The 25,859-nt window shown below is 58.7% G+C and overlaps 1 protein-coding gene across 2 annotated transcripts; it reads right to left on the bottom strand.

Moving 5' to 3' along the window:
- Positions 1-1,902: 1,902 nt before the first annotated feature.
- On the bottom strand, positions 1,903-24,804 carry PFKL (phosphofructokinase, liver type). Of its 2 annotated transcripts, none has more exons than XM_069100282.1 (22): positions 24,545-24,804; positions 21,951-22,024; positions 20,040-20,117; positions 18,460-18,649; positions 17,005-17,170; positions 15,955-15,999; positions 15,099-15,207; positions 13,951-14,046; positions 13,492-13,584; positions 12,150-12,275; positions 11,768-11,832; positions 10,526-10,589; positions 8,882-9,028; positions 8,667-8,737; positions 8,199-8,286; positions 7,059-7,211; positions 5,737-5,901; positions 4,956-5,017; positions 4,509-4,620; positions 3,933-4,032; positions 3,362-3,467; positions 1,903-2,781 (listed from the first exon to the last, which is right to left on the bottom strand). In XM_069100282.1, exons 1-22 carry the CDS (start codon positions 24,651-24,653, stop codon positions 2,634-2,636), a joined length of 2,367 nt encoding a protein of 788 aa, XP_068956383.1. In that variant the 5' UTR covers positions 24,654-24,804; the 3' UTR covers positions 1,903-2,633. The 2 variants fall into 2 exon arrangements, with proteins under 2 accessions (XP_068956383.1, XP_068956384.1); XM_069100283.1 differs by lacking the exon at positions 24,545-24,804 and adding an exon at positions 23,412-23,688.
- Between the last annotated feature and the right edge of the window lie 1,055 nt (positions 24,805-25,859).

Below are 25,859 nucleotides of genomic sequence, written 5' to 3'. Positions count from 1 at the left end.
CCTTACAATCTGGCTTCGGACCTCATCATTCCTCTGAAAGTGGGCGGTGATCTCTTAGTGACCTCAGGTCTTTCTCCTTGATGTCTCGGCAGCCTCGGACAGTGCGGGGCCACTCTCCTGGAGACTGTTGTCCCTCTAGGTTTTGGGGACACTCCTCCTCCCTCTCTGACTGCTCCTTCTCTGGACCCTCCTCTAGGTCACACCCTCTAACGGCAGGTATCCCTGGAGCTCTGTCGTGGGCTCTCTTTTTTTCTCCTTCTATGCTACCTCACCTGGGGATCTCATCAGCTCCCATGGATTTAATGGCCATCTATTCAGCCCATTCTAAAATCTCTCTTTCCTGCCCCATGCTCTCTCCAGCTGCCTTTTGGACATCTTGAACCAGATGTCCGGTATTCATCTTTAACTCAACATGTCCAAGAGAGAGCTCCTCTTTCTCCCTAAGCCCTCCCCTTGTATCTCCCATCTTTCCTATCACTGTAGGGGGCACCCCTTCCCCCCAGGCCCCCAGACTCATGACCTAGGAGTCATCCTGGGCTCCTCTCCCTCACTCCCCACAGCCAATATGGTGCTAAGGACTATGGATTTCATCTCTACAGCATCTCTTGTCGATTTCATCTTTGAACATCTCTTGTCGATTTCACCTTTGACCATCTCTTGTCGATTTCATCTTTGAATATCTTGATTTCACCTCTGTAGCATTTCCCTACTGTGCTCTCTTCTCTCCTCTGACACTGCCCCCCACCTGGTACAGACCCTCATCACCTCACCCCTGGACTATTGCAATAACTGCTGGGGTAAGGAGGTTGCTTGCCTCAAGTCTCCACTCCATTCCGAGGACTGGCCCAGGTCTCTGGGGGCTCCCTACTGCCTCCTGCATCAAACAGAAAATGCCGTTTGGCATTTAAAACCCTTTCCAGTCTCCTACACCTTCCTTCCTGACACATACTCATCAGTCCAGTACCCCTGGCCTCCTGTGTCCATCTCTTGACTCTGGGCATTTTTTCTGGCATCCCCCAGGCCCAGAATGCTCTCCCTCCTTCATTCTAAGTACTGACTTTCCCAGTTTCCTTTAAGTCCCAACTGAAATCCCTCCTCCTACAGGAAGCCTTTCCAATTTCCCGTGACCTTGCTTTGAATGCATTTGCATGTTGTCCCCTCTGTTAGTGTGAGCTCTGAGGGCAGGACCCTTTTGCTTCTTTTATGAATTGGAGAATTGAGACAGATATGGTGTGTGGAATGCTAGAGGGCAGAATAAAGGGGGTGGTGGATCCAAGCAAACAAGTGGAAGTGAGCTCCCTGTTACCAGAAGTATTCAAGCAGTGGACAGAGAAGCAGAGGGACTTTCTGTTCAGTTAGTGCCGAGATTCTGGGACCCCCATAACTTCCTGACCAAGTGCCCCCTCCTCCCCCCCTAGAGAGGGGCAGGTTGCCAGCTGCTCATCCATCACCCCTTTTCTGTGCTCTCACTCCCCTTGGGCCCTAGTTCTGCTTCCCCTCCCCCATCCCTCAGAAGACTAGCCTGGAGTTCAGGGGGTTAGTGTGAACAAGGGACATCAAGTTGGAGCTGAGGCCGGGCAGAGGCAGATTTGACAGAGCAGATGGATTGATGGGAGGAAGGTTTGGAGCCTCAGCCGCAGGGAGAAGGGATACAGGAGTTTGGTGACTCTGACCCCATAATTCACGCTCACAGCCCCCACTCAGCCAGCTGTCTGGGGTCTATGTGAGAGATGCCTGCCCGGCTGCTGTCTCAGGGTCCTTGTCTCCAAAGGGCTGCCCTTCAGGCCCAGAGGGCTGTCTCTGGGGCCTCTCCTGACCCCTTGCCCCCCAGTCTCCTGGCTCAGCCAGGATGGCTTTCCCTCCTCTGGCTCGATGTGACTCAAGAGTCTCAGCCATACCACAGCCCGTTCAATCAGTAGGTTTTTAATCTAACACAGATGTAACAGGATCACAGTAGGAATGTTTGCACAGCTTGAGGTCCTGGCCCTGGGTGGCCGGCTCGCCACTGACGTGGCAGAGCCCCATGCCCGCCTTGACCCCAGAGGGAGCCAGTGTTTCTGAGTGCCTGGGAGAGGGAAGGGTGGCTCTCTCTCTCACACTGGCATGAACAGCAGGCCCAGGGAGAAGCAGTGTGGATAAGAGCCGGGCCTGCCCTTGGCTGAGTGACCAGGGGAATGTCACTTTCTCCTCCATCGTAACAAACTCTAACACCAGACGATTCCATGATTTCACTGCATGCCTCAGTTTCCCTATCTATCAAACAAGGTGTTCAGTTTTTCAGGGTCTCTAAGGTCCCTTCCAGCTTTAATGAAAGGTCACAACCCCACTCCAAGCCTCAGTTTCCCAGCCTACATAATGCAGTTGACTAGAAGGTCCCTTCTGAGTCTATGCCACCTAAACAACAGAGAGTGCCTGGTCTGGTACATTTTGTTCAAATACTAAGATGTCAAGGATTGAGGCCAGTGGACGGTGAAAACACTCTCCCTTTGATGCAGCAAGGAAGTGACATCCCCAAGGGGTCAGCGTCTACGTGCTAGGCTGCCTCCAGGCAGTGCACCCACAGTGGAGCTAGTGAGGAAGGCCACAGGGAGGGGCCATGGGGAAGGGCCACGGGGAAGGGCCACCACTGTCGCTCAGAAGCCCTTCTCGATGCTCAGGGTGCGCCGGGTGACGTGCTCCATCTTCCCAGAGACGTACTCAGTCAGGCTGATCTGGTAATTGGCCAACATCTTGAGCATGAGCCGCAAGTCCAGCCACCACTGGTCCTGGGGCATGCGGTGCCTGAGGCAGGTGGAGAAGAGAGGAAGCGGCCTCAGGGCCCCTGCTGGTCCCCTCCTCTCCCCCTGTCCCACTTCTCTCCCCTTCTCTTCTCCCCCAGTGGCTCTGATCTTCCCCAGTTGGGTGCCCTTCAAGCCCTTGGAACTCTGGGGATGAGAGGCCGTCAGCAGCTGCCCATTGGCCAAGCCTCCTCAGATGCTTTCCACCTCCCACTGGCCCTCCTCCTGTTTCGTGGCCCCATTGAAGGAAGAGCCCCCTGCTGTGATGATGGTAAGTAGACATGTTTGTGTGGCTGATGAATGCAGCCTTGAGGGGACGCAGGCTGAGGAGGCCAGTGTGGTGGTGTGAGGGGAAGGGGCTGTGGCTACAGCTGCGAGGAGTGGGCAGGGGACAGGGCCTAGGGGTCTGTCTTCTCTCCCCTTACTGACCAACCACACCACCTCCCCTAGGTCACCCTGGGGCTGGGACCAGGGCCAGGGCTGGGGCAGCAGGAGCTGCCTGGGCTTTGGGGTCAGAAGGGTTTTCTCCTGGGACAGGCACAAACCACAGACTCGCTAAAGCTCTGAGCTAACAATCGACTCACTCAAAATCCGTGACCTTCTTGAGTTCAGTGACTGGGCTGAAAGCCACCACCTTCTTCCTCAGGCCAATCACACAGGCTGAGTCTGCAGAATTGGCAAAAACCCGCCCTGGAGGAAGAACAGAATGAGAGGTAGGAGTAGAAAGTGGGGGAAGAGAAGGGGGAAAGGGAGGGAAAATAGGGGGAGAGAGGGGGAGTGAGAAAGGGAGGAAGGAGGAGAGAGGGGGGGAACAGAGGAGGGGAGGGTGGGTGAGAAAGGGGGGCAGAAGGAGAGAGGATAGAGAAGGGGAGGGGGGGTGAGAAAGGGAAGAAGGAGAGAGGGGGACAGAAGAGGGGAGGGGGACATATGGGGAGGGGGAGTGAGAAAGAGGGGAAGGAGAAAGGGGGACAGAGGAGGGGAGGGGGACAAAAAAGGGTGGAAGGAGGAAAGAGGAGGGGGAGGAGGAGGGAGAAAAAGGACAAATGTATCATGTCCTGGCTGGCTGGGGGCAGTGGCCTCCTGCAGCTCCACACATTTACAGCCCCGCTTCTCTCCAGGGCTTTCAGGAGGCTGGGGTGGGGTCCTGGCACGCACCCTTTCGATAGGCCTCTCGCAACTTGTCCGACATCCAGAGCATGGCCTTCACCCCGAGTTTGGTGCCGTAGTTTCGGTCAAAGGGGGTGGGAGCTCCTCCCTGCAGGCAGGAAGTGGATGGTGGCAAAGCCTCAGGCGCCCACCTAGAGGCTGGGCCCATCCAGCTGTGAAGGCACTTACGGCCATGGAATCATGAGACCCCAAAAGCCCACTCTGGCACATTGTGACCTTGGGTAAATCACTTAACCTCAGTTTGTCTGTCTACAAAATGGGACTATCTGGGATTCGTTCATACATGTCAGAGTTCTAGCTAATCCTCTGGAATCCCAGCAGTGACTATGGCCTGGGTTCGGGTCCCACTGCCCCTCCATCAGACTGGGGGCTGCCCCCTGGAAGAGGGCCCTCTTTCCGCGCTGGCTCTGTCCTTCCCACAGAGGCCACAGGTCCACCCTGCAGTCTTTACAAAGATAGAATCGGGCCCAGAGAGCAGAGATGAGCCTGGGAAAGCGCGGACGGGGACCTCGGGCTCCCCACACCAGGCTGTTGGCTCCTGTTAAGGACGGCTGCCATACGCACCTGTTGCAGGTGTCCCAGGACGTTGGTCCGGCAGTCAAAGATTCCCTTGCCCTCGGAGGAGTACAAGTTATACAGAAACTCTGTGGTGTAGTGCTCGTGGGACTTCTCATTCCTGGGAAGAAATGTGAACAATTCACTGGCTGGGCTTCTCCTCCTCAAGAATATTCATAGGCTGACTATTGCCTTCAGATGCCCCATCCTCCACAATCTGACCCCTTCCCCTGCTAAACGGGCCTGATGTGCCATCTCCCACCTCCACACCTTTGCCCTGGCTGTTGCCTGTGCCTAGAACACTCATGTTCATGAAGGGGCTGGGGTGTCCCCGCCATGGTGGCTGTTACGCTGTCTGCTAACTTCCTGCCTGTGCCTGGCTCCCCCAGGGCCCACATCTGGCTGGTCTGGAGACCCCTGACAGTAGATTCCTGGGGAAGAGGGGGGGGGTCTTACCGGAGCACCAGACCCCTCTGGATGTCTGTCTTCATTTTGTCGGTCAGATGTTCAACATTGGCCTGAAGGAAACAGGAGGGAGCCATGCCCCGGGAGGTGACCTTCCTGGAAGGCAGCCCAAGCCCGTCTGGGGCACATCATCCCCAAAGCACCACACTTCAGGAGCTGCAGGCCTGTCCTTCTGCCCCTTTGGGTCTCAGTTTCCACCTCTGTAAATAACTGTCACCAGACTGGGGGACGACAGCTTACAGCTGTTGCGGGCACTAGGGACTTCAGGAGATGTAGGGTTGTCCAGCCTGGCCTCCCTTTTGGGACACCCGCTCTCCCCATGCCACAGGAGCCTGCCCCAGGGCTCCCCATTGCCAATCCTCCAATAGAAGTTCAGGAAGCTCCCATCAGGACCACAGACCTGCCCTCCAAGTGCTTCCAGTCTAAGGGGCTACAAGACCAGTGCCCAGGAAATGAGAAGGACCAACTGAGGGGGCAAGAGGTCAACAGGCCCCAAAGCTCTGCTCTGTGGACATTCGTGGCCACTGGCTGGTCAGCTCAAGCATGGCCTCATCAAGTGTCCCAGGAGGAGTCCAGAATCGAGACACAGGACCCGAGTTCAAATCCTGCATGACGCTGGGCAGCCCTGCCCCTTCTCCAGCGTTCCTCCTCAGTAACCCACTGTGCCCCAGACCACAGAATGAGGGAGTTCCCAGAGGGTCTCCCTTCCCTCCCTCTGGGATCCTATGACTCCCCCTTCTCATCCTCCCTGGAGGGCTTCCCACCATCGCACCTTCAGGTCGTGGATGGTGAAGGGGTCTTCAAACACGTAGGCTGCATCAGCCCCCACCGCGATGCCCGTCACTGTGGCCAGGTACCCACAGTAGCCCCCCATTGTCTCCACAATGAACACCCGCCGCTTGGTGCCAGAAGCCGACTGCTTGATGCGGTCGCAGCTCTGCAGGGGTGACAGGAAGTGGATGGCACACTTCCTCCCAGGGACAGCGAGGTTCCTGCACCCCCAGAGGCTGCCCATACCTCATTACCTGCACAAATCCACCCACCACTGTAGCAACAGGAAAGCCAAAAATGTACCTGAGGCCAGGAGGAACCCAATGGCCCCAAGTCAGGGAGGTAACACTGCAGCTAATTTCCTACTGACTCTATGGAAGCCACTTTGCCTCACCGCCCTGGGCCCTATCTGCCCCATCTGTAAGTAAGGGGTTGGCCTGATACTCCTCACATTGGCTGACATGACAGAAAAGGAAAATGACAAATGCTGGAAGAGATGTGGGAAAACAGGTACACATACACCGTTGGTGGAGCTGAGTCCAACCATTCTGGAGAATAACATGTGGAACTCTGCCCACCCTAAGGGCCATAAAACTGCATATCCTGTGGCCCAGTGATACTGCTACAAGGTCTGTACCCCAAAGAGATCAAGAAAAGAGGAAAAGGATTCACATGTATCAAATATTGACAGCAGCTCTTTTTGTGGAAGCAAAGAATTGTAATTAGAAGAGTGGCCAGTCAGCTGGGAAGGCAGATTGATGCCCAGGACTGTTGTGATGGACACCTGGGGGGGGGGGGGGAGGGGGCACTCCCGGAATGATGCAGGGCCCCACTGAAAACTCTTTGCTTTTCTAGGATGTCAGGGGGAGTATCCGAGGACCTATCAGGGACCCTCCTGCCGAAGCTGCTTTTCCCCTGGCCTTCTCTCAAACTGCTTTAAACCATGTTGGGGTCAGCCTCCCCTGGGGACATGAGAATGTCTCTAGTTAAAGAGTCACTTATTTGAACCCTGAGCCAGGACAGCCTCAGCATCAGGAGTTTAAAAGATGTTACTATGAAGGCCAGAAAACCAGGCCCCTACATGGTCCTGCAAAGGCACCTCAGGCCTCTTGGCCTGAGTTGGCTTGAGTGAAGGGTCCAACCGTAGCCAGCTCACACCCTTCAAGATAGACCGCAAGCCAGGCACTGCCAGGGCCACGGTCTGGAGGTGTAGGTCATCAGAGAGCCAGAGGCAGAAAGTGAGGAGGGGGCTCAGTACCTGGGGCGAGGAGGAGTGAGAGGCAGGACCCCCAGCGGGTGACCTCCTCCCAGCCCTGCCCTTACCTCCATGGCGGCATTGACGGCTGTGTCCGAGCCCAGGCTGAAGTCAGTGCCAGGGACATTGTTGCTGATGGTGGCAGGTATGACGCACATGACCAAGCAAAGCTCCTCATACTGACCTCGGGCCTCCACCAGCTGGAGCGCGCCCTCGTAGGCCTGGCAGAGAGAAGGGAGGCCGCCAGGACCCGGATCAGTGACTCCCCTGGTCCTCGGCCTCTGTGGTCTCCAGGGCCCTGCCCCACCTCATCCTGGGACATCCCCAGGTCTCCCTCTCTCTTTCTCCTCCTCTGTAAGGGCAAGAAGGATCCTGCCCATTCAATCCTGCCCACCCCAGAGCTGGGGGCCCAGAGGATTGGAGAACAGGCCTTCTTTGGGTCAGGGGTCTCTCCCCTCCAAGAGCAGGGACTGCTCGACTTCTGTCCCTAGAGCTGAGCCCAGTGCTGGGCAGGGCAGGTACTTAGTCAAAGCTCAGCTCATTCATTCACTCACACAGTCCTGTTTTGGGGGCCTGGTCTGTCCACATCTGGGCCAGCAGGCACAATTATACAAAAACCACATGGTCAAGAAAACCAACTAAATATGAAAGGCTGGGGAAAGGATGGGGCATAGGGTGTGGCGTCTGACCCGCCTCCCCCTGCCCAGGGATGGGCGATGGGCACAGGCTTGTCTTTGTGCATGTGTGTCACGAGGGTCTGGGGTTTTCTAGTAAGAGAATGTGGGAAGGGGAGAAGAAAAAAGCTCGAAAAAAACACAGCCCCTGTAACATAAACATCACCACCCACCTCCCCATAGTATCCTGCCTTGATATTGGCCTCCTCTGCCTTTCAGTACCTGGGGGGAAAGTGGGGCATTCCTAGCAGCAGCTCCTGAGGCTGCCCTAGGGCACAGGCCAGAGTCTGCCACTAAGCCTAAGGGCTGCTCTCAGGCCTAGGTCAGACCCAGTGAAGGCCTCTGCTCCCTGTGCCCTTGGGAGTGACCAGGAGAGCTCTCAGCATTTATTCAGTGGGGCCTAAGGACTGCCTGGCCCTGCCCATGGTCCTTTGGCCCTAGCAACATCTCGTAGCAGTGGACTCAGAGGACGCCCCTCTCCAGAGAGCTGATGCTAGCACAGCCCCCTCCCTGGGGCCCCATGGGGGATCTCACCTCAAAGCCACCAATGACCAGCAGGGCCTGGATGTTGTAAGTGCGCACGTTTTCCACAATTTTCTCCAGGCAAGTTCTGGGCAGAGTTCTGTAACCAGAGACCAGTCACCTGTAGGCTGCTGGATGGAGCTAGGGACCATCTGTTACTGCCTGGGTGCACTGGCTGCCCCCAGCCCCGACGTCTCCCTATAAAGCAATGTCCCCCATCCGCCACCATGTAGCAGCTCACTGACACCACCCTGACCATGAAGGAAAGGAAAGCTTAGAGCCCTGGGCCTCGGTGAGATTTCCCTCCCCTCTCCCACAGGGCCAACGGGTGGAATTTCCACTTAATGTGGAAGAAAACCCTCCTGACACTCAGAGAATGGACCCAAGGGGCTTGAGCTGCCTGGGAGGTGGTGAGCTCCCTGAAGCTGAAGGTGCCACATCTGAGGCCCCTGCTGGGACGTGCACTCCCCAAATGCTGACCTCTTAGTCCCGAGCATGGATCCTCCTCGCCCCAACCAGCCAGCGACATCATGCCAGCCCACCTCGCGCACCTATAGGGAGGGGGGAGCGTCACCAAACGTGGGGAGACAGCTCTGGGGAGCAGAGGCTAGGCTGGGCTTGGGAAATGAGGCCACGGATGACCACAGTCTGGGCCTGCCCTGCCCTCCCAGCCAGCCTCCTCCATGCAGACGTACCTGCCCCTTGGCCAAGCCTTCGAAGCCGTCATGAATGACATAGACCTTGTGCCCCTGGGATATGCCAGTCCGTACTGCGGACCTCACGGCAGCGTTCATACCGGCGGCTGGAGCCCCCACATTCAAAATAGCGACGGAGAAATTACTCTGGGCAGAGGTGAGAAAGAGCAGGAGCCTGAGGCCCAGGCCCAGTTTCCCCCACCCTCCAGCCCTCTGGGCCAAGGCTGCTCCAAAGGGGAAAAGGCGAGCTGTCTGCTGCTGCTGCCAGAGGGAGGTCACACTTGGTGAGGCTACCCAGGGACCAGCACAGTCTAGGGAGCACAGGGCTGAACCAGCTGCGTGACCCTGGACAAGAACCTCTGTCTGGCAAATGCTAAGACGCTAAATTAGATGAGGTGCCATCAGCATCGGCAGATGGACTTTGCACACCCAGAGTTCTCCAGCACTAGTGAAATAAAAAGCCCTGATTACCTCTGCCTCCCACATCCTTCACTTAATTTCTACCTAAACAGGAAAAATCCCAAATGGCTTTGGGTCAGTGTCCCCAGGGCAGAAAAGAGGCTTGCTGCAGCCCTGGGGAGCCAGACATTCATGCTCCAGACCCAAAGATGCCCTGGAAGGGATGTCAGGGGCCGAGGCCCACTCAGAGGAGGATTCCCCAAGGAGTCCCTGCTAGAATCACCTCTGCCCGGAGCCCTCGAGGGAGGAGCTGGGTCACCCACTCCAGAGGCAGCCCCTTCCACAAAAGGCAACCCTCCCTAAGTGGGCCTCATTCTCCCTTCCCCCCACTGCTCCTGGGGCCAAACAAATAAGCCTAGGCCCTCCTCTACAAGGCAGCTCTTCAGACATGTGGACAGCCAGCCTGTCTCCTGGCCTGCCCGTGCCTCCTGGGGCCCAGCGACTCCGCCTCCTGGGGTCCACCCCCCCACCTCCTGGGCCGCCCCCCTGGGGCCCAGCTGTGCCATGCTGGCTGCTCTCCTCTGGACGCTGCCTCTGCAGCACCCAGCACAGAGCTGTGGCCCCTAGAGGAGGGTCTGCAGGACAGAGGACACCGGACTGGCTTGGGTGGTCTCCCTCTCGGCCACCAAGCCTCCCCTTCCCGTGTGTGGGAAGCTGGGTTTTTGTGCCCACTTCTATCCTCCTAGATGGCAGCCACCCCGTTGTCAGCCTCAATCCAGCCAACGTGCCGTTAGCCAGGCAGGTCACTGCCTCCTGGGCCGCCCCACCCAACCAGACTGAATCCATGGAAGCATGTTCTCAAATGGTCCTCTCTACAAGAAGGGGGTGAGCCGGAAAATCCTTTGCTGAAACCCACTGATTTAATAAGAAGTTCCAGTCCCTGCTCGTCCAAGTCTGAAGCTTGGCCAGGAGCAAAGGTGCAGTCACAGGGCCTGGGTGGCAGCTGAAGACCTTCTCCGGGGGTGCCGAGGAAGGAGCATCAGAGGCGGACGGGGGCAGCCAGAGGAGGCCCCCTGAGGACCAAGGTAGGTGCCCTCTCCCCTGGCCTCAGGGCACACTCGCCCCAGACTCCCCTGGTGGGATCCTCTGGCATGGGGCCTCGGCCAAGCTCCTTCTCCCCCCATCCACTGCTTCAGCTTCCTCACCTGTAAAGTGAGGCCCCTTCCCAGCCCACAGGAACCTTACCTTCTCCTGGGATTGCTTCTGGTGAGCCAGCAGCTTGTAAATATTCCAGTTGTTTTCAAAACTCCTACAAAGGAAAAAGTGGGACAAGCAGCTCAGGGTTTGATGCCCAAGTCTGGCCTCGGGGCCCCAGCCAGACCCCCGTGTGTAAGCAGAGGCACTGGCCCTTGGGGGATGGTGCAGGGAGAATGGAAGGTGGCGGGGGACAATCCCGGACCTGGCCTGGACTCTGAGTCCCTCTCCTGGGGAGAGAAAAAGAGACAGGGCTGGGGGTAGAAGGAGAAAAAGCAAGAGGGGGGGGCTGGAAAGAGACAGGAGAGACAGTGGGGGGGGGAAGAGGGACAGAGGGGGGGAGGGAGAGGGAGGGGGGGGGAGGGAGAGGGGGGATGGAGACAGGAGAGAGAGAGAGACCGAAGTGGGAGGGGAGAGGGACAGAGGGAGGGGGTAGGGGGAGAAGAAAGCCATGAAACTGGGCAAGTCATTGTCCTGCTCCAGCCTCGGTTTCCCCATCCACAAAGTGCATCCACACCTTCTTCACTGGTATTTGGAGGATGCCACCTTACTTGGGCTGGGGCCAGCACTTACTACCCATTTCACAGATGAGCAAGGAGACCTTGGGTAGTCAGGCTCAGAGCAGGGATGAGAGACAGGCACAGGCTGCTTGCCATCAGAGCCTGCTCAGACTCTGAGCTGCCTCCCTTCTCTAGACTAGATCTGGGCCACTGAGACTTGGGGGGGTGGGGGGAAGGGCCAAGGACAGGGAAGAGGGACGAATGACCAACAAGTGAATCTGCCAGGGCTGATGCATGTTTGTCTTCCAACAGCGCATCTCAGTCCCCAAAAGAAAACTGAACTTCAAAGAGTTAACGAGACGCCCAAAGCTCAGGGCTGCATGTTCAGTGGGGTGGCCTTGGCCCTGGAGTCAGGGGCCCTCTGCACTCACTACTGGCATGGCCTGGGGCTGGTCACTCGCCCTCCTTTCCCTCCTATGTAAAATTAGGGGCTTAAACATGGCACCTCTGGAAAGGCCCTCTGGCAGATGAGGTTGGCCCACGGTCAGAGCGTGGCCCTGCCCAGGCCACCTGGGCCCATGTCACTTGGACCTATGCCCCCGGGCCCATAACACCTGAGCCCACAGCATCCGGGCCTATGTCACTTAGGCCTACACCCCTGAGTCCACAACACACAGGCCCACGGCACTTGGGCCCATGCCACCCAAGCCCATAAGCTCATCTTGCCTCTTACCTCCCCCGAAGCTGGATGGCTTCATCAAACCTTTGCTCGTCCATGGCCTTCTGCACATCCTTTGTCTTTAAAGAGAGAGAGAACAGGAAGGGGGTGAGGCACCCACAGCCTACCCAAACATGCCTGGCCCCCTTTACCTGCCTCCCATCTCTAGGGGAAGTGGGAGAGGGGAAGAAGGCCCAAGAATCACACACAAGCTCCTTCTTGAGGTTAGAAGTGAGGGCAGGGAGGGAACCAAAGCGTCGCCCTCCTGTCCGAGGACAAGCCCCACGTGGCACCTCAGCTCCTTGGCTTCCTGTCTGGCTGCCCGGCTGGTCGGCAACCCTGCGGAGGGCCCTGCCTCCATCCCCCTCGTCCAGCACCCTGGGCCCCAGATGCTCACCACCTGGACGCACTCCATCAGTGGCAGTCGCACAGACTGGTTCCCGGAGAGGCTCACCACGCAGGCGGGGGTATCTGGCGTGGCCTCCAGCAACGCCATCACTGCCTCCATGCCCATCTTGCTGCTCTGGCGAGGACACAGTGGCAGAACCGCGTTGGTGCCAAAATGTCCTCCCCTTCCCCCCAGCACGGACACTCTTGTGGGAATGTGCCACACCAGACCCTGGACAGCAAACTCACAAAAGGGCTGCTCCTTCCCTCCCTCTGGGGGCATCCGGAGGCCCTCCCTGTACAGCTCTACCCGGACCCCAGGCCAAGAAGGAGACCATCACGTACACCAAGGGGCGGCTTTCTGGGAGCCACATCTCCAATGGGGAGAGGTTTGGACCTATCCATCTGAGTAGGCCCCAGGCCAGGGCCAGGCATGGCTAAGGTCACTAAAGGTGCTGTGAAGAGCCCAGACAGAGCCAGAGGGGTCAGTGGAGACACACATTCAGGCACAGCGCCAACCACTGGGCCTCCAACCCTTAGGCTCCCACAGTGATGGGCCAGCTTCCCGGGTTCTGTGTTCAAAGGCCTGGTGTTCCTGCTCCCACACCTGCCCATACTGCCTGCTTCCTCTTTGGTTCCTGACGAGCCTTGGGCCCCCTCCTGAGCCACTCTGCTACTGAAGTGGCCATGCCCTTGGCCTCACCAGACTCTGCCAGACTCTCGGCCTTCACCATCACCACTAATTATCCTTCCATAGCCCTGTGCTCACAGCCCCCAGCTAGGTCTCAGATCACCCAGGGCACACGTTGCCCCAGACACCTCCTGATGCCCCCAGACCATCCAAGCAGCTACAAGTGCACACCGAATCTCTCTCGGGGGGGGGGGCATCCATGTGCCCCCACCTAGCCAGAGAACCACTGACACCCATCAGGGAGAACACCCGAGAACAGGCTCTGTGGCTGCCCAGTCCTCTCCTTTCCTGGGCCTCAAACTGCCTCAATCAGACCCTGAGCTCCTCCTGTGCCTCTGGGAGGCTCCACACCCTTGTGGCTGGAAACTGCCTGGGAAAGGGGCAGGCCTGGCATGTGCCTCCCAGGGGACCAGAACGGGGGTGAGGATTAACTCTGACAAGCAAGGGCAGTGGGGAGGAGCCAGCTTCTCATGTCTCCAGCCAGGATGGCCACATACACCACTGAGTAAACGCTGATGCTACGTCCAGGGTGGACACAGAGGAACGCACACGGTCAGTGTGAGTAAGCGTGCCTAATGGAACACGGTCTCTCATGTGCATTCTCATGCTCGCTCACACACACACACACGCACACACATGCACAATGAGCAGGAAAACTTACCAAGACACGGTCAAATGCCGAAGGTGTCCCTCCCCGCTGCACATGGCCCAAAACAGTTACCCGAGTGTCAAACCCCAGGCGCTGAACCACCAGCTAGTGAGGAGAAGAGAAGACCCCATGTCAGGCCCCAAGGCCATCGCTCTGCGGGTCCACTCGGGTTTCGAGGGAGCCCTTGGAGGAAGCCAAGCACAAGATGGCCAGCCCTAGTGCCCAGGTCTGTGCCACCTGGCACCAGAAGCATGGAGTGGCAGGCAGTCATGGTGCTCAGTGGGTCTGGGGGCACCCTGGCCAGGGGGCAAATGCCTCTGAACACTGGGGACCCCAAAACAGAGGATCCACTGGTGAGTGGGCAGCCATGCTCTCATCCCTGGTGTTTTCAGGCTGGAGTTAAACCCTTCTGGGTTGGAGAACACACAGGCCTCAGAGGACCAGGATGGCCAGCCCCGACCAGGTACTCACATCCTTCACATAAGTGGACGTGATGGGCTTCCCATGGCGGTCGATGGCGCCTTCTGCAAGGATGATAATGTTCAGCCTGGATCCCCTGCTTCGAGTCTGGAAGGTAATGAGGACCCTCACTCACATGTGCTCATGCTCTTTGAAAGCCCTGGCCTAGAATGAGGGTGAATGGGTCCCTTTCACAGATGTGGAAGCTGAAGCTCAGAGGGGAAGGGACTTTTCCAAGGTCACACAGACCCAGGCTGGTGACTTTTTGGCCATGTGACTGTGGGCAAGTCTCTTCCCTGAGACTCAGTCTGAGTCACCCCCTCCATTGTGCCATGAGGGGGCCAGACAGGATGCCTTCTGAGGCTCCCAGCCTGGACACTAGAGGGAGGCTTTATCCTGCTGCAGTCATAGGACTGGGCGGCCCAGTGATTGGTCCTGAGCCTCAACCCTCCTGAACATTGCCCTAAGTGCAGGCCCAGCTGAGAGCCCCAGGGTGTCAATGGTCAGGCCTGGACCTGGTCTTGGCACAGGCCAGTGAACTTGCATCTCAGCGAGAGCCCATCACACCCCCTCCAACAGAAGAAGCCACTGGAAGTGCTAGTCTATTGGGCAGGCTCACTACCTGTCAGAGGCTGCTCTCTGCACATGGACCCCCAGAGAAGACAGTCAGGGAAACAGGGATGAAAGAACTCCAGGGGCACACAGACAACAGTGCAGAGCCCAGAGAGGTGAGAAGAGAAGCCATGGAGGGGCCCCTTTGGGCCCAGGATGGAGTCCTGGCCTGGCCTGCCCTGGCCCCTGGGGCCAGTTAGAGGGCACATAGGCTGTGGGCCCAAGAACATGGGGGGAGGGGGGTTGGTCCAATGCATACCCCCCGCTCTGGGTCTCAGGCCAACAAGTCCCATGATTTACTGGCTTAGTCTGAGGGTGCTGGCTAAGGCTCAGGGGTTCATCATAAAACTCTGTGTGTGGTGGGGTTTGAAGTTAGGCCTGCTTGGTTCCACCCACTGGGCTACTGCCCAATGAATGTCACTCAAGGTCAGCAGGGCCTGCGAAGGTAGGCAGGAAATGTGTCTGCTTCTGCCTCTGTCCCAAAGCAGCCGGCCAATGAAGGAAGTGTCAGGTGGGCCCCAGAGTGGGAGGCAAAGGGTGGCACTTACCTCCCCAAGTCTCTCACACATGAAGTTCTCCCATCCGTCCTCAGGGGGGGATTCGGGGATAAAGAGCCAGTCGGCACCTGACGCCAAGGCTGACACCAAGGCCAAGTACCTAGGAAGCCAGGTCAGAGGTGAGGGCTGGTGGGGGCTACTCCCCAGGGGGTAGGAGGCAGCAGGGGGCGAGGCTGCCACCCACCCCTGGGAACTCTCACCTGAAACTGCCACCCTTGCCAGCCCTGTGGCCCCAAGAGTCTTGTAGACCCTGCTGCTGGTACTCTCTGGTCCTTGGGGTCCCTGCCCCAAGGCTCTAGTTTTCCCAGGAGATCGGGTAAGGTTCCGCAGCCTTCCCTCCTCGTTCTAAGGTGTAAGTGGGAAGCAGGCTGGTTGTGGAGGCAGAGGGCCGGGGCATAAACCCCAGCTCTGCCTCTTATGGCCTTGGGCAAGAGCTGCCTCGGTTTCCTCCTATGTTCAATGAGGGAGCTAGCCTGGACCCTCTACCCCCCACCTCTAGATCTGGGATTCCCAGAACCTCAGGCTCGACTCTTCCCTCCTATCAAGCTTAAAGTCAATTCTGAGAAAATCAATTTCCTGACCCCCTGTTCCCCCTACCCCATGTTCTACTCAGCACTCTCAGAGAGCATGTGCTCACATGTGAGCGCACGAGCACACACGTGAGCAAATGCACACGTGAGTAAACGCACACGCCCATCTCATGGATAGCAAGCATCCCTCAGACAGTCTAGCCTTGGCTGCGTGATGTGACCCTCATGGGAAGGACCCTGGGCACACCTCAAACTCCTGCTCCAGGCTGGTCCTTGGCCCTCCCGCACACCCACCATGAGGAGAGCCTCTTTCTTACCCACAGTGCCTGCCCATCACCTCCAGCACAAATGTCCTCTGGTGACTACAAGACAAGAACAGAGACGAGGCGTCTTGCCATGCCCCCGACCCCGCATCTCAGTGGGCCCACCCCTCCACCCCACAGGCTTGGAAGGTGGGGCTGCCATCCCTGCACAGCTGCTGAGGGACGTGGGTGCCCAGTGACACCCCCAAGGGCTCATGGTCAATCAAAGGTAGAAAGGTGCTGAAAGCAGATCCTGGGCAGAACCAACTGATGCCATTTTGTACCAGATCCTGTTTCTTTGCTGTCCTCCTGGCACTGCCCTTCCCCCAACCACTTTCCCTCTCATTGCAGAAGAAAACCCACAGGCCTGTGAGCAGCCCAGGAGCCCGCCCACTCCCCTTCTCCCATCCAAGAAGGCCACAGCAAGAGCTTAATCGATGCTGCTTTGGCGTGGTATAAATGGTTTTGCCGGGGGCCTGCCTCATCCAACCCAGACAGGACCAACAGGGTTGGGAGAGGCTCTTCAACATGCCACCTGGGGCATGGTGTCTCTCCCCTACTGATGGGGAGTGCCCACCACATGACCTGCCTGGTGAGAACACGGGGCGCTGCACCCATGACAAAAGGGGTAGTGTCCGAGAAGCCTGCCCTGGGCTGGCATCAGCAGACCAGGGGCCCAGAATGGAGAGGGGAACAAAGGGCTGGGACAGTGCTGGGGGCCAAGCAAGGTGATGACTGAGGTGCTGATCCAGCCCCGATGGAGCTTCAGAGACAAAAACACACAGAGGAAAGACGGTAGGACGTGTGTCATGTGGCTGGACAAGTTACTTCATGGCCCTAGGCCTGATTCATTTGTGCCTCTCAACTATACCCTAGGCAAGCCCTAGGGGGCAGTGAGGATGCTGCCCTCCTGGGGCATCATGATGACTTGAAAACCATCTCTCATGATGGCTCAGCGCCCACATTGGCCAGCCAAGCTGGTGTGGGGAAGGAGGTGGGTGTGGGGGAGGAGGAGGCCACAGGGTGGGCTGGAGCTCTCTAGGGGAGGGGCAGCATCTCCCTCACCTCTGGGCCGTGGTAGTGATGGCATCGATCACTTCCATGATGCGATGCAGGGCTGAGTCAGTGCCAATGGTCATGTCCGTCCCACAGAAGTCATTGTCAATAGAGCCCACCAGTCCGACAATGTTGAGGTGTGAGTACGTCTGGGCCACGTCTTCAGTGATCTTGCCTGAGCCAAAGCAGGAGAGAAAAAGGGAGAAGCAGAGAGGCTTGAGAGGGCAGGTGGTGGGTCCCAAGCTTCAGCTAGGCGGGACAAGCATCCACAGCTGACCATCCTCTGGCCCTCCAGTCCTCAGCTGGCCCAGACCCAAAGGCCTCCCCTCGAGTTAGCTCTGCTCAGATCCAGGTCGTGCCCCGACTCCCAGGCTCAGTCAATCAACTCTCCTCCCAGAGAAGACTGGAGGGTCAGGACAAGTGTAAGCCCCCAAGACAGGGCTGGGCTGGCAGGAGCCTCTCCTATTTAGACTGTAAGCTTCTTGAGGGCAGGGACTATAGTCATTCAATCTGTCTGGTGGCCCCGGCAGTAGAGAGAGAACTGTACACAGGTGACGCCCAAGAAGGGCTTGGTGCCGCCCGAATTAGAAGGATCTGGATTCAAACTCTGCTCTGTTGGTCAGGCAGAGCTGTGGTCAGTCCTGCTTCTGACCCACCAGAGCCATGTGACCTTAGAAGCTGGACACCAGCAGGCATTGTTACGAGGTCACACAGCAAGTCGTAGCAAAGCTGCGATTCCAATTCAGGTCCTCTGCCCTCAAAAGCCTGGGCTCCTTCCCTCCAGAGGCCACCTGTGTCCCCTCCCTTCACCCACCCTCAGTCCCCAAGGACCTTCATGTCCCTCAGAGCCTCCCAAACCACCAGCATCACTCTCCCTCTCTGAGCCCTCATTTCACCCCAAAATGGGTATGGTCATTGTCTCTGTGTCCCTCACAGGCTGCTGGTTAAAAGTCTCAAGATGTGAGTGAACAGCGGATCTCCACAGCCTGAGAAGGGGTGAGAGGGACCCAGACCAGCCAACAGGGGCTGGGAAAAGCAGCACCCCACCCCAGCACCCCCAGGGAAGGGCCTGTCTGGTCACTGGGCTAGGAGGCAGAAGGGCCTAGCTTCTGTCATCCTGCCTGCCTGGCTGACTCTGGACAGGACCCCAGGCAGCTTGTTAAGACTATAAGCAAGGGAGAATTTAGGGGGAGGCAGATGAGATCTGGATTTTAAAAACACAAAGCTTTTACTGGGCACCAGCTGTGCAAGGGGCTATGGAAGGGCTGGGGAGACAGGACATTGGCATGAAACATCCCACAGGCCCCAGAGGAGCCCAGGTTTCTGATACCTGTTTCAGGAAGTGCATGCTGGGGGCTTTGTGGAGGTGAGAGCCTTGGGCTAGACTTTAAAGACAGGTTGGCAGGGCCCTGCCAGCCCCTGACCCACCCTGGGCCCCTGGGGCCCAGCCCAGCCCCCTCTGACCTTCCTTCACCAGCTGCTGCAGGAGGCCTCCCCACTCGGTTCGGAAGATGTTGGCCCCAGTCAGGCTCCCATCCCCACCAATGACACACAGATTGGTGATGCCATGCTGGACCAGGTTGTAGGCAGCAGCCAGGCGGCCCTCCCTGGTGGTAAATGCTTTGCAGCGGGCACTGCCGATGATGGTGCCTCCCTGAGGGAAAGGACAGCCAAGTGAGGGAAGCAAAGGCCTCAGACAAACAAGCCAGGATCTCTGCCAGTTAGCCTGCCCACTCTGGAGTTCATGCTGACAACTGGCGACCCTCACCCAGCAGGCACAAGGACGGCTTGCCTGCCTACACTCCCAAGCTGAGAATCACAGTCAGAGTCAAGCCCCTTCACTGCTCACAAGCATGAAGCCGTGATCGAGGGTCCTGGCCCACCAAGCTGCCCACTGAAACTGGCAGCTCCCATCTTCAGCCTGACCTCTGACCAGACTGTCGAGACTTGCTCCTGCCTCCTGTCTACACTGAGCCCCCAGCCTCTCCCTCTCCCTGTCCATGTGGACGTACTTGGCACAGGGCTCTGCTCTCCAGCCGGCCTCCCCCCAGGCCCAGTCCATTCCCTGAGGTCAGCCCTTGGCACCTCCTAGAGGAGAACATCAGGGGCTGTGAGCTTGGCTACCTCCCACGGCCCTGCTCTGCCCTACAGTCTGAAAGCCGTCCATGTGTCCAGTGGAGACTAGGCCAGGAGGAGGAGACTCTCCAGGAAAAGTGCTCAGAACTGAAAACTCAGCTGGACCCTCCAACCAGAAGAGGAAAGGCTAGGAGCAGCCAGTGGGGACTGGCCAGCGCAGGCAGCTACTCTGCGCAGACCAAAAGAGAGAAGAGCTGACAGAGGAGGGCTGCTTACACCATGCTCAGGGACTGCCCTAGTGGAGGGGATGATGGCCAGGAACTTGCCCTGAGAGCCCAGGGGCTAGGGGCGATGGCTGCCCCTCAAAACTGCAAACCAGGCTAACAGCGAGGGGTGAGGGGCAGGACCACTAAGGGTATGCCGCCTCCTGCAGGACCCAGACAGGGAAGGCTGGGGGGCGGGAGAAACACTCAGGGCCTCCAGGTGGTACCTGAACACAGACAAGCGGCTGTTCCCCCTCAGGCCAGATGCTGGAGGGAGAGGGAAGGAGCCCCGTGGCTTCCCAGGTCCGGCAGGGCCCAGCTCCCTCTGGCCACTTAGCGGGGATGCAATTGTGAGCCAGGTACACCGTCTCATCAGGTCTTCCTTTATTGTGGAGAGATGCTCCAGGCAGCCCCCCACAAAAAGAATTCAAGGGCCAGACCAGTGCCTTCTGTAGCCCCCAGACTGGGTTAGTGACCTCAGAGTCACAGTGAGGGGAAGGATCCTGACCCAGGGTCACCAAGGCCAGAAAGTCAGTTCTTCCTCCCCAATCTGGGCAGCTCAGGCACCCTGGAGAGGCACAAGCAACTGTGGGGGCTGGGCCCAAGGTGGGCATCACAGGGATGAGTCTGCCCCTGGCCTCCCTGAGGCCCCTCTGAGAGCAGTAAAGCCCTGCATGGAGCAGCCCTCCCCCAGGCCTCTCTTACCATCTGGATGATGTTGGAGACGCTCAGCCACGTGGCCTGCCGGATGTTCTCGCCTCCTTCCACAAGGCCCTCGTAGCCCTGCAATTAGGAGGGCAGAGAAGCAGGCAGAGGTGAGGGGAGGGGGAAGAGGAGCTGAGAGGAGGGGAAAGGGGAACTGGGGGCAGCCAGCCAGCCCAGGAAGGACCAGCCTTCTGGAGCTCGAAATCCTCAGGAAGTCGACCACATGTGCTCTGGGCTAAGGAAGTTAGGAGATTCTCATGGGGCAGCAGGGCCCCACCAGGCCCCTCCCAGATGGCCAAGGACCACACCAAGGAGCCCAAAGGCTGGGTTCCGGGTCTAAGTATAAGTCAGGAGCCTTGAGTGAGTCCTCCCTACGCTCCGCGCTCCTCCCCCTGCCGAGTTAGGGAGGTCGAGTTGACAAAGAATAATCCCTCCTCCCCCCAGTGCTCCTCTGCCCTTGGTCACCCATTTCCAGGCTCAGGACACTTAATGCCCACAAGTATGTGTGCACCTGGGGAGGGGGGGGTCAGATATTTTGCCTTGTGATACGCCTTAACAATTTAACTTGGTCTCTGGATGTTGGGTGCCAAGGAGATTACAGTCACTTGGGGGGCCTGGCCTAGGAGCTGAGCCTGCCAGGTCTTCCACGCCCCAGAACAGAAGCCCCTTGAGGGCAGGGACTCCTTCTCTGTGTATCCCAGCCTCAAGCACAGATTGGAGCAGGCCAGAGGGACCTGCCCACTCCTGCTTAATGGATCCAGCTGGCAGGGATGGGTCCAAGGGCCCCTTCCCTCCCAGCAGCACTCAGACATGCCCACACCTACATGTGGAGGCCACAAAGGCCCAGGGTGCCAGGGGAGACCCTGGCCCACAGAAGCTCAGAGGCCTCATGCCTGACCCAGGAGTACTGTGACCACCCATATGTGTGTTTGTATGTGGGTGTATGTGTCGTACATGGCAAGTCCCAGCTGGGAAGATCTTAGCAATACCTCATTCAAGGAACTCTTTTGACAACTGGGGGAACTGAGGCAGAGAGAGGGGCAGGTCTCCCCAAGGCCACCCAACAAGTGGAGCCCTGGGGCCATTCCCTGACACAACAGGTCTCCTCACTTCCCAGCCTGGTCTGCCTGGCCCTCAGCTTGGCTGACCCCTGTCCACACGAGATCAGACCTCTCCCAATCTGAGGTCTCTGGGCAGCCCACCTGCTCCCCTTCACCCTGGCCATACATCCAGAGACATGAGGGTCACCCCAGATGTCAGTCCTGAGGCAGGCACCCCTAGTGCCCAGCGTGGTGGCTCCTATGGGAGGGAGATGCATCTGTTCCAGGGGACAGGCCCCTCCTCCCCCCTAAGGGGCCCCAGTCAGGCACCAGGAGCTCCAGGGCCCAGCTCTGGCAAGTCAGGTCCCTTCAAGCTGTGACCAGACATCCTGGGAGAACGGGGTGATGGGCTGGGTTCTTAGCAGGTGATAAGTAGATCACCCAGGAGACAACATTTCTCCTTTCAAATGTACTTTCCTAAATCCCCTGAGAATGACAGGGTCACCCATCCTGGGGGGAGGGGGATCTCCCTGGTCAGTGAGTGACCCCTGCACCCAAGTTCCTCACAGAGGACTGGGCTGGCTAAGATGAAGAAAAGCAAGTGTCATCAGAGAAGGGGGGAGAGGGGCCACCTCAGGCATGTCCGTCCCTCCCTGCACCCCATCTTTCCAACAGATACCCAGGGTTGGATCCTGGGAGGATGGGAAGGCTGGGGAGTTCCAAGCTCAGCCCCGGCCCCCCAGGCCTTCCCTCCTGAGGACAGAAAGGAAGGCCCCAGGGCAGTGGCCACAGTTTCCCACTTTCATGCCCCTGTCTGCTAGGCTGATGGGGGAAAGTGTCCCCCATAAGCCACCAGCAAGGCTCCACCTACCTCATAGATGAGGAAGACTTTGGCCCCAACATAAATGCCCATGCGGGTCACAGCCCGGACAGCTGCATTCATACCTACAAGAAAACACCTCAGTCAGCGGGTGGGGGGGGGGTGTCACTCTGTCAAAGCTTCTGTGATTGCCTGCCAAAGAGAGGGGCAAGCACCTGAGGCCACTCGGAGAAGGGTCGAGGTTGAAAAACCCTTAGAAAGCCAGAGGCCAAACAAAGGGTGAACGTCAGGGCCTGCCAAGTCTGGACAAACTTTCCTATCACTGTCACTCTTATCAATCACTCTCCTATCATGGCAGCCAGCCAGCCCCAACTTCCTCACCTGGGAATGGGCAGCTTGCATCCCACTGACTGCATACTGTAACATGCCCTGTAAGACCCTCCTGCTGCTGCAGCCTGGGGTGGGCCTTGGGTGAGCCCCTACCCCTCTCCTGTCCTCAGTTTCCTCGTATCTGCAGAGCTGGTCTTCCAGTTTCCAGTTCTGATCTGACATCTTATCAGAATCCAGATGAGGAAAACAGGTGGGGGTGGGGAGGGGGCTGGGTTTGGAAAGGGGCCCATCTGTAAAACAGGTACAAAGTTCCTACCCTTCTTGGGGAGGCAGGCCTGGCCTGAGTGCAGAGGCTGTAACTAGTGCCTTTGGCCTGCTTTCCAGGCTTCTGACTAACACCAAACAGCTAGAGCAAGCTTGGGGGCAGACGGCACCCTGCACATCCTCCAGGGCAGGCTTATCTACACTCTCAGAGACTGAGGGCCCTGGGCCTCTGGACCCTGCAGCAGGTGGCCATGACTGAAGGCAGCCAGGCCGGGGAGACTCTGTGTTGTAGCCCTGACTGCCAGCGCCCCCTTCCTAAGTTTCCCTCTGTCTAGACAGGATGAGATTTGGGTTGACAAGGGACTTGGTAAGGGGAGCACTTCAGGGGCCCAAGGATCTCTATGACACAAGCTTGGGCACGGTCTGAGGGGCAGAGCCTCCCCTGCTGCCCAAGCCCCCACCATGTGCCAACATGCCCATGTACCCCTGACGAAGGGGGGAGGGGAGGGAGGAGGATGATGGATGGTCTCCTAAGACAGGATTTATATAAAGTGCCTGGCCCATAGTAGGCACTTGTGCATTCAGTGCTCAACCCCTCCCAGGACCCTCCCCCCCCATGTAAGATCACTCTTCTCTTAATCACCTCCCTCCCATTTCTAGGCTGTTTTTTCTCACAACTGAGCTAGGAGAGGCATCCTCATCCCTGTTTTACAGATGAGAAAACTGAGGCTAGGTGACTGGCCAAAGATCGCCCAACTCTACAGGATCCGCAGTCCTGGGCTCCCTTCCTGCCTCTGACACTTAGCTGCATGACCCTGGGCAGCCAGCCAAGCCCTTTTACCTCTAAGGCGGTGTCCTCACCCGTTAAATGGGGTAACAGACTTATTCTACTTAAATCACAGCGCTGGTATGACTCACGGGGATGCCAAACTCCTTTGCAGCTCTTGCCTGCCTCAGTTTCCCCATCTGTAAAGTACTGTGGTCAGCCCAGTTGTAGAAGTGATGAGCCTCCAGCCCCACCCCCTGAACATTAGGGTGGGGGGGATGTCTGAGCCAGTTGCAGAGGATAATTCTCATGCCAAGCTCCTTCCAGTCCTAGCCTGCCTCAGTTTCCTCATCTGTAAAATGGGGGGGAGGATCAGACTACACAGTAGCTGAGATCGGCAACCCAGCTCTCGATATGACACCTCTAGAGTCAGCAGGGGTCAATTTTCCGGTCGGCCCCACAGCCCAGCCCCTGCGCCCCTCCCCACCCAGGAATCCACCAAGGGTCGGGCCTGAACCAGCCCCGGCGTGTAGACACGCACGTCCGCAGCCCACCCCTCCCCCTCCCGCTGTCCCCGCCCACTCGAGACCAGGCACATGCGCAGTGAGAGGCCTTCTGGCTGAAAGAGGAAGGCGGGCCCCTCCCCCCGTGCGTGGCTCAGACTCCCAGGTTTCCGTGCCCACCTCCGTACAGGGATCGCAGGCACCCCTTGTCCCCCGGCGGCGGTGCGCCCAGCTTCGAGCCCCAGACGGCCCCGGTCCCGTTCCACGATGCAGCCCCAGTCTCAGCCCCCGCCCTGCGCCTCCTGCCTCAGTGGGCTGTGCCCGGCTCCGAGCCCAGATTGGCCTTTTCCACGCCCCCCACCTCCCCAGCAGCCCGGGTCGGGGTCCATCCCAGCCGCTTCGTGTCTCCTGCCTCAGTGGCTCCGAGCCGAAGTGGCCCCTGCCCTGTCCCACCCCACTGAGGCCTCAGTCTCCGTCCTTCCCCCTCCTCAGTTCTCCTCGCGCCGCTGCTACGAGTCCAGATTGGCCTTTTCCACGCCCCGGGACCCATCAGCCGGTCCCGGTCCATCTCTCCGCCTCTTGTCTCCTGCCTCGGGAGGCTGCGCCCCGTTCCGAGTCCCCGCGGACCCTGCCCTGTCCCACCCCACGGCGGCCACGGTCTCAGCCCATCCCCCCCGGTGCTCCCTCCCCCGGTGAGCTGCGCCCGGCGCGCCCTGCTCCGAGTCTCCGACAGCCCCTACCCTGGTACACCCTCCCATCCCGGTCCCTGGCACCCTGCTGACCTTGGGCGTCCCCGCCACTCGTGAGCACGGCCAGAGCTCGGCCTGCCCCCGCCCCGCAGATCCGCAGCTGCTCCAGGCCCCCCAACGCCGCCGCCGTGGGGCTCGCCATGATCTGGTCTGGCACTACCCGTCTGACCCGTCCAGCCGCGCTCCGATGGCTTTGGTTCTTCTGCCCCAATCCGTCCCGGTTGTGGCTGCCCTGCTTGCCAGCTCCAGATGGGAGGGGAGGAGCTTCCGCCTGTCCTGCCCCACCCCTCCCCCAGAGAGGCCACGCCCCTGGAGGCGGAGGGACCCGGCACGGGACCGACCCTGCCGGGCACTTGGCGGGACACTTGGCCGGCTGCCCAGGGGCTGGAGAGGCCCCTTAGGTTTCGTCATTTGGTCCAGCCCTCTCTTACAGAGGGGGAAACTAAGGCCCCTCGAGCCAGGGACTCATCTTGAGCCACCACGCAGGAAGCCGAGGCCGAGCTAGAAACTGAGACTGGGTTATAAACGGGCATAGAAAAGGGCCCGGCTGGCTGGAGCTGCGTGCCCCCACCCCCTACACAGGCCGGGGGGCCTTTAGTCACACGTGGGTGGGGAGGGGGAGTTTTTAAGGCAAACCCCTGCCTCCTCTGGGTGTCGTCCCTGTGCCTGTCCGCTACCACCCGTCCCCTTCCGTACGCACCCTGAATTCTGGCCTCAGCGGCCACCACGGTCCCTCCCATGTCCACCTTCGCACCCTTGCTCCTGAGCCTGCTCTCTCTGATACGCGTCTCCTCCCCGCTCCTCGGTACTCCCCTGCTCAGGAAACTCCATGGCTCCCCAGTGTCTCTAGGATCCCAGGCCAACCCACCTTCTCAGGGGACCTCCCCAAGTTTCTCCTTCCACGTCTTGAATTTAGAGTTAGTCGAAGTGGCTGGCCAGCCGCCCACGCCCAGCTCTCCCTGTCCCAAGCTGTCTCTCCGGAGAGAAACCTGGGCACCTTCCTTAGCCCAGCTCAGGCACCACGTTCTGGGAAGCTGAGCCTGGCCCCAGATGGCAGCAGAGCTTCCTCTTTTGGATCTCCTCTCACATCTTCGGCCACCATCTTCTTTCTACCGGGCCCCACACGAAGAGGGACAGGACCAAGACCAATCCCTCTCCAGAAACCCTGGACGCCATCCCGCCCTCTTCAGCCCATCCCCCCGACTTACCCATGGGATGCTCAGGAAGGACTCCCACCTCTGGGAGCCACCCAGCCCCCTTTGGAGTCTTCCTGCCCCCCAGCTTACCTGTGGCTCCAAGAAGCTAGAGCCTGGGGAGCTGCCACACCCCAATAAACCATCAGGGCAGG

This window comes from Petaurus breviceps, unplaced genomic scaffold (assembly GCF_028583685.1).
Source record: "Petaurus breviceps papuanus isolate PSGF00001 unplaced genomic scaffold, PetGlider_PUasm1.0 387, whole genome shotgun sequence".
Classification (NCBI taxonomy): domain Eukaryota; kingdom Metazoa; phylum Chordata; class Mammalia; order Diprotodontia; family Petauridae; genus Petaurus; species Petaurus breviceps.
This window is presented reverse-complemented; position numbering and strand designations above follow the sequence as displayed.